Source organism: Podarcis melisellensis (assembly GCF_964234715.1).
Source record: "Podarcis melisellensis genome assembly, chromosome: W".
Lineage (NCBI taxonomy): Eukaryota > Metazoa > Chordata > Lepidosauria > Squamata > Lacertidae > Podarcis > Podarcis melisellensis.
The window spans coordinates 5127932-5138968 of record NC_138535.1 but is presented as its reverse complement, the minus strand read 5'-3'; the positions used below and the strand labels follow the sequence as shown (position 1 = coordinate 5138968).

The 11037-nt window shown below is 49.3% G+C and overlaps 1 protein-coding gene across 1 annotated transcript in view; it reads right to left on the bottom strand.

The window, feature by feature from the left end:
- The window catches only part of LOC309361257 (spectrin alpha chain, non-erythrocytic 1-like), a 199058-nt gene extending 188339 nt beyond the window's left edge, over positions 1-10719 (bottom strand). Inside the window, exons 1-2 of the mRNA XM_081896165.1 lie at positions 10480-10719; positions 5009-5134 (exon numbers count right to left, since the gene is read on the bottom strand). Coding sequence (XP_081752291.1) covers positions 5009-5134; positions 10480-10716 — 363 coding nt within the window. The 5' untranslated portion in view covers positions 10717-10719. The remainder of the gene's footprint in view (positions 1-5008; positions 5135-10479) is intronic.
- Between the last annotated feature and the right edge of the window lie 318 nt (positions 10720-11037).

Below are 11037 nucleotides of genomic sequence, written 5' to 3'. Positions count from 1 at the left end.
CTGATTGATCAATCGATCAATCAAGGAAGAAAAAGAAGAGGGCAAACAAAAGGACGTGAGTGCAAACAAGAGGAAAGGAGACGGGAAATGAAAGGAAGTGAGGGGAAAGGAGAGGAAGTAAAAGGAGAGGAAGTGAGGGCAAATTAGAGGAAGTGAGAGGGAAATGAGAGGAAGTGAGAGGGCAAATGAAAAGGAAGTGAGAGGAAAAGAGAGGGTGAAGGGAAGGAAGTGAGGGGAAAGGAGAGGAAAGGAGAGGAAATGAGAGGACAAATGAAAGGAAGTGAGGGCAAATAAAGGAAGTGAGGGGAAATGATAGGAAAAGGGAGGGCAAGTGAAGGAAAGTGAGGGGAAAGGAAAGGAAATGAGGGGAAATGAGAGGACATAAGGAAAGGAAGCGAGAGGGCAAATGAAAGGAAGTGAGGGCAAATGAAAGGAAATGAGGGGAAATGAGAGGAAAAGAGAGGGGAAATAGAAGGAAGTGAGAGGAAAAGAGGACCAATGAAAGGAAGTGAGAGGGCAAATGGAAGGAAGTGAGAGGGGTGAATGAAAGAGCAAATGAGAGAGGAAAGGAGGGCAAATAGAAGGGGGAAAAGGGGGGAAAGGAAAGACAGGGGAAATCAAAGGTATTGCACGAGTTTCTGGGCCTGGAGGAGTTTGACCCCCTTTTCCCGGGTCTTTTCCAGGAAAAGTTCCCACAGGCGGTGGAGTTCCTGCATCCGGGTCTGGAAGGGAGGAAATGGCGGCCATCAATCAAGGAATAAAAAGGAGAGGGCAAACAACAGGACGTGAGAGTGCAAACTAGAGGAAACAAGAGGGGAAATGAGAGGAAGTGAGAAGGGAAATGAAAAGGAAGTGAGAGGAAAAGAGAGGGCAAATGGAAGGAAGTGAGGGGAAAGGAGAGGAAAGGAGGGGAAAGGAGAGGAAGTGAGAGGGAAAATAGGAAATGAAAGGAACTGAGAGGGCAAAGAAGAGGAAATGAGGAAAAATGAAAGGAAGTGAGAAAACAAAGAGGAAAAGAGAGGGAAAATGAAAGGAAGCGAGGGGAAGTGAGAAGGGAAAGTAGAGGAAAAGAGGGGAAAGGAGAGGAAATGAGGGGAAATGAAAGGAAGTGAGAGGAAAGGAGAGGAAGTGAGAGGGGAAAGAAGAGGAAAAGAGGAGAAAGAAGGGGAAATGAGGAAAAAAGGAAGTGAGAGGGCAAAGAAGAGGAAGTGAAAGGGCAAACGAAAGGAAATGAGGGAAAGCAAGAAGAAAAGAGGACAAAAAAGAGGGCAAATAAGAGGACATGGGAGCGAATAAGAGGAAAAGAGGACAAATGAAAGGAAGTGAGAGTGCAAAGAAGAGGAAGTGAGAGGGCAAATGAAAGGAAGTGAGGGGAAACGAGAGAAAGAGGGAAAAGGAGAGTCCAAACGAGAGGGCAAATGAAAGGAAGTGAGGGGAAAGGAGAGGAAGTGAGGGGAAATGAGAGGAAGCGAGGGGAAGCTAGAGGGGAAAGTAGAAGAAATGAGGGGAAAGTAGAGGAAATGAGGGAAAACAAAAGGAAGTGAGGGGAAAGGAGAGGAAGTGAGAGGGGAAAGAAGAGGAAAAGAGGAGAAAGAAGGGGAAATGGGGAAAAAAGGAAGTGAGAGGGCAAAGAAGAGGAAGTGAAAGGAAATGAGGGGAAGGAAGAAGAGGGCAAAAAAGAAAATGAGGGGAAACGAGAGGAAAAAAGAGGGCAAATAAGAGGAAAAGAAAGGGCAAGTGAAAGGAAGCGAGAGGGCAAATAAAAGGAAATGAGAGCAAATAAGAGGAAAAGAGGACAAATTAAAGGAAGTGAGAGGGCAAATGAAAGGAAGTGAGAGGGCAAACGAGAGGAAGAGGGCAAACGAGAGGAAACGAAAGGGCAAACGAGAGGAAACGGAAGGGCCAACAAGAGGAAGTGAGGGGCAACGAGAGGGAAAGGGCAAACGAGAGGAAGTGAGAGGGCAAACGAGAGGAATAGGGCAAACGAGAGGAAACGAGAGAACAAAACCAGGCCGGCACCCTCACAGCGAGGCAACGCTCCACCTACTCGCAGGTGCGCCCCCACTTGGACGACGGTGACGATGGGGCGCTGGGCTGTCCGGTAGGGCGTGAAAGACTGGAGCGCGAAACACAAGAGGTTAGGGGGGCCGGGGGGCAGGACACCCCCCAATTGTGGCGCCCAAGATTCGCGGCGTCGGGGAAACTACAACTCCCAGAATCCCCGGGAGCTTTCCCGGGAATTGTCCGGGAAATGCAGATTTCACCTCCTCTCCTTCACTGACTCCGCCACTCCCTGACTCCGCCTCCTCCTCCCTCCCTGAATCCGCCTTTCCCTCCCTGACTCCGCCTCCTCCTCCCTCCCTGACTCCGCCTCCTTCCCATCCCTGACTCCACCTCCTTTCTCCCTGACTCCGCCTCTCCCTGACTCCACCTCCTTTCTCTCCCTGACTCCGCCTCCTCTCCCACCCTGACCCCGCCTTTCCCTCCCTGACTCCTTCCCTGACTCCACCTTTCTCTCCCTGACTCCGCCTCCTTTCCCTCCCTGACTCCTCCTTTCCCTCCTCTCCTTCCATAACTCCGCCTCCTCTCCCTCCCTGGCCCCGCCTCTCATTCCCTGACTCCGCCTCCTCCCTCCCTGACTCCTTTCCTGACTCCGCCTCCTCCTCAGTCCCTGACTCCACCTCCTTCCCATCCCTGACTCCACCTCCTTTTTCTCCCTGACTCCACCTCCTTTCTCTCCCTGACTCCACCTCCTTTCTCTCCCTGACTCCGCCTCCTCTCCCACGCTGACCCCGCCTTTCCCTCCCTGACTCCTTCCCTGACTCCGCCTTTCTCTCCCTGACTCCGCCTCCTTTCCCTCCCTGACTCCACTTCCTTTCCCTCTCTGACTCCTCTCCTTCCATAACTCCGCCTCCTCTCCCTCCCTGGCCCCGCCTCTCATTCCGACTCCGCCTCCTCCCTCCCTGACTCCTTCCCTGACTCCGCCTCCTCCTCCCTCCCTGACTCCGCCTTTCCCTCCCTGACTCCTTCCCTGACTCCGCCTCCTTCCCCTCCCCTCCCGGACCCCACCTCTCCTTCCTGGCCCCGCCTCTCATTCCCTGACTCCACCTCCTCACCCTCCCTGACTCCGCCTCCTCTCCCTCCCTCTCTCCACCTCCTCCCTCCCTGACTCCGCCTCCTCTCCCTCCCTGACCCCGCCTCTAATTCCGCCTCCGCCTCCTCTCCCTCCCTGACTCCACCTCCTTTCCCTCCCTAACTCCTCTCCTTGCCTGACTCCGCCTCTTCTCCTTCCCTGACTCCACCTCCCCTCCCTCCCCGACTCCCCCTCTCCCTGACTCCACCTCCTCTCCCTCCCTGACTCCGCCTCTTTCCCCTCCCTGACTCCGCCTCCTCTCCCACCCTGACCCCGCCTCTCCCTCCATGACTCCACTTCCTTTCCCTCCTTTCCCTCCGACTCCTCTCCCTCCCTCCCTGACTCCACCTCCTTTCCCTCCCTGACTCCACCTCCTCTTCCTCCCTGACTCCGCCTCCTCTCCCACCCTGACCCCGCCTCTCCCTCCCTGACTCCACTTCCTTTCCCTCCCTCCCTGACTCCACCTCCTTTCCCTCCCTGACTCCACCTCCTCTTCCTCCCTGACTCCACCTCCTCTTCCTCCCTGACTCCGCCTTCTCTCCTTCTCTGGCCTCGCCTCTCCCTCCCTGACTCCGCCTCCTCTCCCTCCCTAACTTCGCCTCTCCCTGACTCCGCCTTCTCTCCTTCTCTGGCCCCGCCTCCTTTCCCTCCCTAACTCCTCTCCTTCCCTGACTCCGCCTCCTCTCCTTGCCTGACTCCGCCTCTTCTTCCGACTCCACCTCCCCTCCCTCCCCGACTCCACCACTCCCTGACTCCACCTCCTCTCCCTCCCTGACTCTGCCTCTCCCTCCCTGACTCCACTTCCTTTCCCTCCTTTCCCTCCGATTCCTCTCCCTCCCTCCCTGACTCCACCTCCTTTCCCTCCCTGACTCCACCTCCTCTTCCTCCCTGACTCCGCCTTCTCTCTTTCTCTGGCCTCGCCTCTCCCTCCCCGACTCCGCCTCCTCTCCCTCCCCAACTTCGCCTCCTCTCCTTCCCTGGCCCCGCCTCTAATTCCAACTCCGCCCCCTCTTCCTCCCTCTCTCCGCCTCTCCCTGACTCCGCCTTCTCCTTCTCTGGCCCCGCCTCTCCCTCCCTGACTCCGCCTCCTTTCCCTCCCTGACTCCACTCCTTCCCTGACCCCGCCTCCTCTTCCTGACTCCGACTCTCCCAGACTTCACCTCCTCCCCCTCCCTGGCCCCGCCTCTCCCTCCCTGACTCCACCTCCTTTCCTTCCCTGGCTCCATCTCCTCTCCCTCCCTGACTCCGCCTCTCCCTGACTCCGCCTTCTCTCCCTCTGGCCCCGCCTCTCCCTCCCCGACTCCACCTCCTCCCTCCCTGACCCCACCTCTCTTCCTGGTCCCGCCTCTCCCTCCCTGACTCCACCTCTCCCTCCCTGACTCCATCTCCTCTCCCTCCCTGACTCCGCCTCTCCCTGACTCCGCCTTCTCTCCCTCTGGCCCCGCCTCTCCCTCCCTGACTCCACCTCCTCCCTCCCTGACCCCACCTCTCTTCCTGGTCCCGCCTCTCCCTCCCTGACTCCACCTCTCCCTCCCTGACTCCATCTCCTCTCCCTCCCTGACTCCGCCTCTCCCTGACTCTGCCTTCTCTTCCTCTGGCCCCGCCTCTCCCTCCCTGACCCCACCTCCTCCCTCCCTGACCCCACCTCTCTTCCTGGCCCCGCCTCTCCCTCCCTGACTCCACATCCTTTCCTTCCCTGGCTCCACCTCCTCTCCCTCCCTGACCCCACCTCTCCTTCCTGGCCCCGCCTCTCATTCACTGACTCCACCCCCTCTCCCTCCCTGACTCCTCTCCTTCCCTGACTCCGCCTCCTTGTACCACCCCATCCAACATTTTGGGGCAAAACGTTGGGGGGAAACGGGGTCAAATCCTCACCCGGATGGTTTCACTGGCGAAGTGCCCCTCATTCATCATCTGGTTCCCAGTCTCGTCCAGTTTGACAATGGCGCCGGCGTTGGCCTGGACTTCGGCCTCAAAGGCCTGGTGTTTCTGGAGCTTGCCCTGGAAAAGGGGCGGAGATTGGGGCGGGTCAGACTAGATGACCCCGGGGTCCCGTGAGACTCGAGGGATATGATTGGCGGTCAAGATTCTATGATTTTGGGGCAAAATCCCAGAATTTTGGTCAAATTGGTCAAAATTCTATGATTTTTGGTCAAAATTCTATGATTTTTGATCAAAATCCCATAATTTTGGTCAGAATTCCATAATTTTGGTCAGAATTCCACAATTCTTAGTCAAAATTCCATAATTCTTAGTCAAAATTCCATGATTTTGGTCAAATATTGATCCATAATTCTTAGTCAAAATTCTCGGCTGAGATTCTGGAATTTTCCGTTGCGATTCCATAATTCTTGGTCAAAATTCTCGGTTGAGATTCTGGAATTTTCTGTTGCGATTCCATAATTCTTGGTCAAGATTCTAGAATTTTTGGTCCAAATTCCATAATCCTCAGTCAAGATTCTAGAATTCGTTGTCTAAATTCTATGATTTTTGGTCAAAATTCTATGATTTTTGGTCAAAATTCCATAATTTTGGTCATAACTCCGTAATTTTGGTCAAATTTCCATCATTCTTAGTCAAAATTCTCGGTTGAGATTCTGGAATTTCCCGTTGAGATTCCATAATTCTTGGTCAAGATTCTAGAATTTTTGGTCAAAATTCCATAATCCTCAGTCAAGATTCTAGAATTCTTTGTCCAAATTCTATGATTCTTGGTCAAAATTCTATGATTTTCGGGGTCAATATTCCATAATTCTCAGTTGAGATTCGATTTCTCAGTCGAGATTCTAGAAATCTCAAGTTGAGATTCTATAATTCTTGGTTAAAATTCTATGATACTCAGTTGAGATTCTATAAATCTCGGTCGAGATTCTATTATTCTTGGTCGAGATTCTATGATTTTCGGTCAAGATTATATAATTCTCAGTCAAAATTCCATAATTCTCGGTTGAGATTCTGTAATTCTCAGCTGAGATTCTAGAATTCTCATTCAAGATTCTATAATTCTTGTCAAAATTCTATGATTTTCGGTCGAGATTCCATTATTCTCAGTCGAGATTCTGGAATTCTCGGTTGAGATTCTATTATTCTATTGCCCTGGAAAAGGGGCGGAGATTGGGCGGGTCAGACTAGATGACCCCGGGGTCCCGTGAGACTCGAGGGATATGATTGGCGGTCGAGATTCTATGATTTGGGGGCAAAATCCCAGAATTTTGGTCAAAATCCTATGATTTTTAGTCAAAATCCTATGATTTTTAGTCAAAATCCTATGATTTTTAGTCAAAATACTATGATTTTTGGTCGAAATTCCATAATTCTCAGTCAAGATTCCATAATTCTCGGTCAAGATTCAATCAATCTCAGTTGAAATTCTATAAATCTCAGTTGAGATTCTATGATTCTCGGTCAAGATTCTATAAATCTCAGTCAAAATTCCATAATTCTCGGTTGAGATTCTAGAATTCTCATTCGAGATTCTATCATTCTTGTCAAAATTCTATGATTTTTGGTCAAAATTCCATAATTCCCGGTTGAGATTCTATTTCTCACTGGAGATTCTATAAATCTCAGTTGAGATTCAAGAATTCTCCGTCAAGATCCCATAATTCTCAGTCGAGATTCCATAATTCTTGGTCAAAATTCCATAATTCTCAGTGAAGATTCAGTTGAGAATCTTGACCGAGAATTATAGAATCTCAACTGAGATTTATAGAATCTCAACAGAGATTTAGTGAATCTTGACGGAGAATTATGGAATCTTGACTGAGAATTATGGAATTTCGACCGAAAATCATAGAATTTTGACCAAGAGTAATAGAATCTTGAGCGAGAATTCTAGAATCTCGACTCCAGTGAGAAATAGAATCTCAACCGAGATTCTATAATTCTTTGTCCAATTTCTATGATTTTTGGTCAAAATTCCATAATTCTCGGTTGAGATTCTATTTCTCACTGAAGATTCTATAAATCTCAGTTGAGATTCAATAATTCTCCGTCAAGATCCCATAATTCTCAGTCAAGATTCTATAATTCTCGCTCAAGATTCTATTATTCTTGGTCAAAATTCTATGATTTTAGGTCAAAATTCCATAATTCTTGGTCAAGATTCCAGAATTCTCGGTCGAGATTCTATAAATCTCAGTTGAGATTCCGTAATTCTCAGTCAAGATTCTGGAATCCTCGGTCAAGATTCTGGAATTCTCGGTTGAGATTCTGGAATTCTTGGTTGAGATTCTAGAATTCTTGGTTGAGATTACATAATTTTCACTCGAGATTCCAGAATTTTCAGTCGAGATTCTATAAATCTCAGTCAAGATTCTATAAATCTCAGTCGAGATTCTAGAATTAGTCAAAATTCTAAGATTCTCAGTTGAGATTCTTTAATTCTAGCTCGATGTTCTGTCATTCTTGGTCAAAATTCTATGATTTTAGGTCAAAATTCCATAATTCTTGGTCAAGATTCCATAATTCTCGGTCGAGATTCAATAAATCTCAGTCAAGATTCCATAATTCTCAATTGAGATTCCATAATTCTCAATTGAGATTCCATAATTCTCAATTGAGATTCCATAATTCTCAATTGAGATTCCATAATTCTCAATTGAGATTCCATAATTCTCAATTGAGATTCCATAATTCTCAATCTCGGTCGAGATTCTAGAATTCTTGGTCATAATGCTATGATTTTTGGTCAAGATTCTCTAATTCTCAAAGACTCTCAAATTCTCCGGCCAGATCCCATAATTTGAGAATCAAGATCCCATAATAGATCCCAGTCGAGATTCTCCAATTCTCGCTCGTTTTCTGCATTCTGGTGGGTCAGACTAGATGACCCATGGATCCCTTCCAGCTCAAGGACTCTCTAATTCTTCGTCCAGATCCCATAATAGATCCCAGTGGAGATCCCATAATAGATCTGTTGAGATTCTCCCATTCTCGCTCCAGATGTCTGCCTTCTTGTGGGTCAGACTAGAGGACCCAGGGATCCCTTCCAGCTCAACCACCCTGGATCTCTCCGTCCAAATCCCATCATAGATCCCAGTCAAGATTCCATAATCAAGATCCCATCATAGATCCCAGTCAAGATCCCATAAGCAAGATCCCATAATAGATCCCAGTCGAGATCCTCAAATTCTCACTCGAGATTCCGGCATTCTGGTGGGTCAGACTAGATGACCCATGGATCCCTTCCAGCTCAAAGACTCTATAATTCTCTGTCCAGATCCCACAATTTGAGAGTCAAGATCCCATAATAGATCCCACAACCAAGATCCCATAATAGATCCCAGTCAAGACCCCACAAGCAAGATCCCATAATAGATCCCAGTCAAGATTCTCCCATTCTCGCTCCAGATCTCTGCCTTCTGGTGGGTCAGACTAGAGAACCCAGGGATCCCTTCCAGCTCAACCACCCTGGATCTCTCCGGCCAAATCTCATAATAGATCCCAGTCAAGATTCCATAATCAAGATCCCATCATAGATCCCAGTCGAGATCCCATAAGCAAGATCCCATAATAGATCCCAGTCGAGACCCTCAAATTCTTGCTCGAGATTCCGGCATTCTGGTGGGTCAGACTAGATGACCCATGGATCCCTTCCAGCTCAAAGACTCTATAATTCTCTGTCCAGATCCCACAATTTGAGAGTCAAGATCCCATGATAGATCCCATAATCAAGATCCCATAATAGATCCCAGTCAAGACCCCACAAGCAATATCCCAGTCAAGATTCTCCCATTCTCGCTCCAGATTTCTGCCTTCTGGTGGGTCAGACTAAAGAACCCAGGGATCCCCTTCCAGCTCAACCACCCTGGATCTCTCCGTCCAGATCCCATCATAGATCCTAGTCAAGATCCCATAATCAAGATCCCATCATAGATCCCAGTCGAGATCCTCAAATTCTCGCTCCAGAGCTCTGCCTTCTGGTGGGTCAGACTAGAGAACCCAGGGATCCCTTCCAGCTCAACCACCCTGGATCTCCCCGTCCAAATCCCATAATAGATCCCAGTCAAGATTCCATAATCAAGATCCCATAATAGATCCCAGTCGAGATCCCATAAGCAAGATCCCATAATAGATCCCAGTCGAGATGCTCAAATTCTCACTCGAGATTCCGGCATTCTGGTGGGTCAGACTAGATGACCCATGGATCCCTTCCAGCTCAAAGACTCTATAATTATCTGTCCAGATCCCACAATTTGAGAGTCAAGATCCCATAATAGATCCCACAACCAAGATCCCATAATAGATCCCAGTCAAGACCCCACAAGCAAGATCCCATAATAGATCCCAGTCAATATTCTCCCATTCTCGCTCCAGATCTCTGCCTTCTGGTGGGTCAGACTAGAGAACCCAGGGATCCCCTTCCAGCTCAACCACCCTGGATCTCTCCGTCCAAATCCCATCATAGATCCCAGTCAAGATTCCATAATCAAGATCCCATCATAGATCCCAGTCGAGATCCCATAAGCAAGATCCCATAATAGATCCCAGTCGAGATGCTCAAATTCTCACTCGAGATTCCGGCATTCTGGTGGGTCAGACTAGATGACCCATGGATCCCTTCCAGCTCAAAGACTCTATAATTCTCTGTCCAGATCCCACAATTTGAGAGTCAAGATCCCATAATAGATCCCACAACCAAGATCCCATAATAGATCCCAGTCAAGACCCCACAAGCAAGATCCCATAATAGATCCCAGTCAATATTCTCCCATTCTCGCTCCAGATCTCTGCCTTCTGGTGGGTCAGACTAGAGAACCCAGGGATCCCCTTCCAGCTCAACCACCCTGGATCTCTCCGTCCAGATCCCATCATAGATCCCAGTCAAGATCCCATAATCAAGATCCCATCATAGATCCCAGTCGAGATCCCATAAGCAAGATCCCATAATAGATCCCAGTCGAGATCCTCAAATTCTCGCTCGAGATTCCGGCATTCTGGTGGGTCAGACTAGATGACCCATGGATCCCTTCCAGCTCAAAGACTCTATAATTCTCTGTCCAGATCCCACAATTTGAGAGTCAAGATCCCATGATAGATCCCATAATCAAGATCCCAGTCAAGACCCCACAAGCAAGATCCCATAATAGATCCCAGTCAATATTCTCCCATTCTCGCTCCAGAGCTCTGCCTTCTGGTGGGTCAGACTAGAGAACCCAGGGATCCCCTTCCAGCTCAACCACCCTGGATCTCTCCATCCAGATCCCATCATAGATCCCAGTCAAGATCCCATCATAGATCCCAGTCAAGATCCCATCATCGATCCCAGTCAAGATTCTTGAATTCTCGCTCCTGATTCCGGCACTCTGGTGGGTCCGGCTAGATGACCCCCGGGATCCCCTTACCTGCAGGTTGGTGGGATCCTTGTAGCTCTCGTCCGAAGCCACCTGGAGCTTCTCCTGGATCCACTTCTCCAACTCGTCGGCGTCGCGCTGGAAGAACTGGAAGCGGTAGGAGTCCTCCAGCTTCTGGCGCCGCAGGGTGGACAACTCCTTGAAGCGGTGGTAGCGGTCCAGGACCTGCTGGCGCCGCTCCTGGATGTCCTCCGCCGTCTCCAGGACCTTCACCCCAGAGAGATCCATGGTCTGGAAGGGAAAGAGGGTCCGGGGTCAAAAGATGGAGGTCCTACCATGGGTTTCCAAGAGCTTCTCCACCAAAAGATGGAGGTCCTACCAGAGCTTCTCCATCAAAAGATGGAGGTCCTACCAGAGCTTCTCCATCAAAAGATGGAGGTCCTACCATGGGTTTCCAAGAGGTTCTCCATCAAAAGATGGAGGTCCTACCATGGATTTCCAAGAGCTTCTCCATCAAAAGATGGAGGTCCTACCATGGATTTCCAAGAGCTTCTCCATCAAAAGACGGAGGTCCTACCAGAACTTCTCCACCAAAAGACGGAGGTCCTA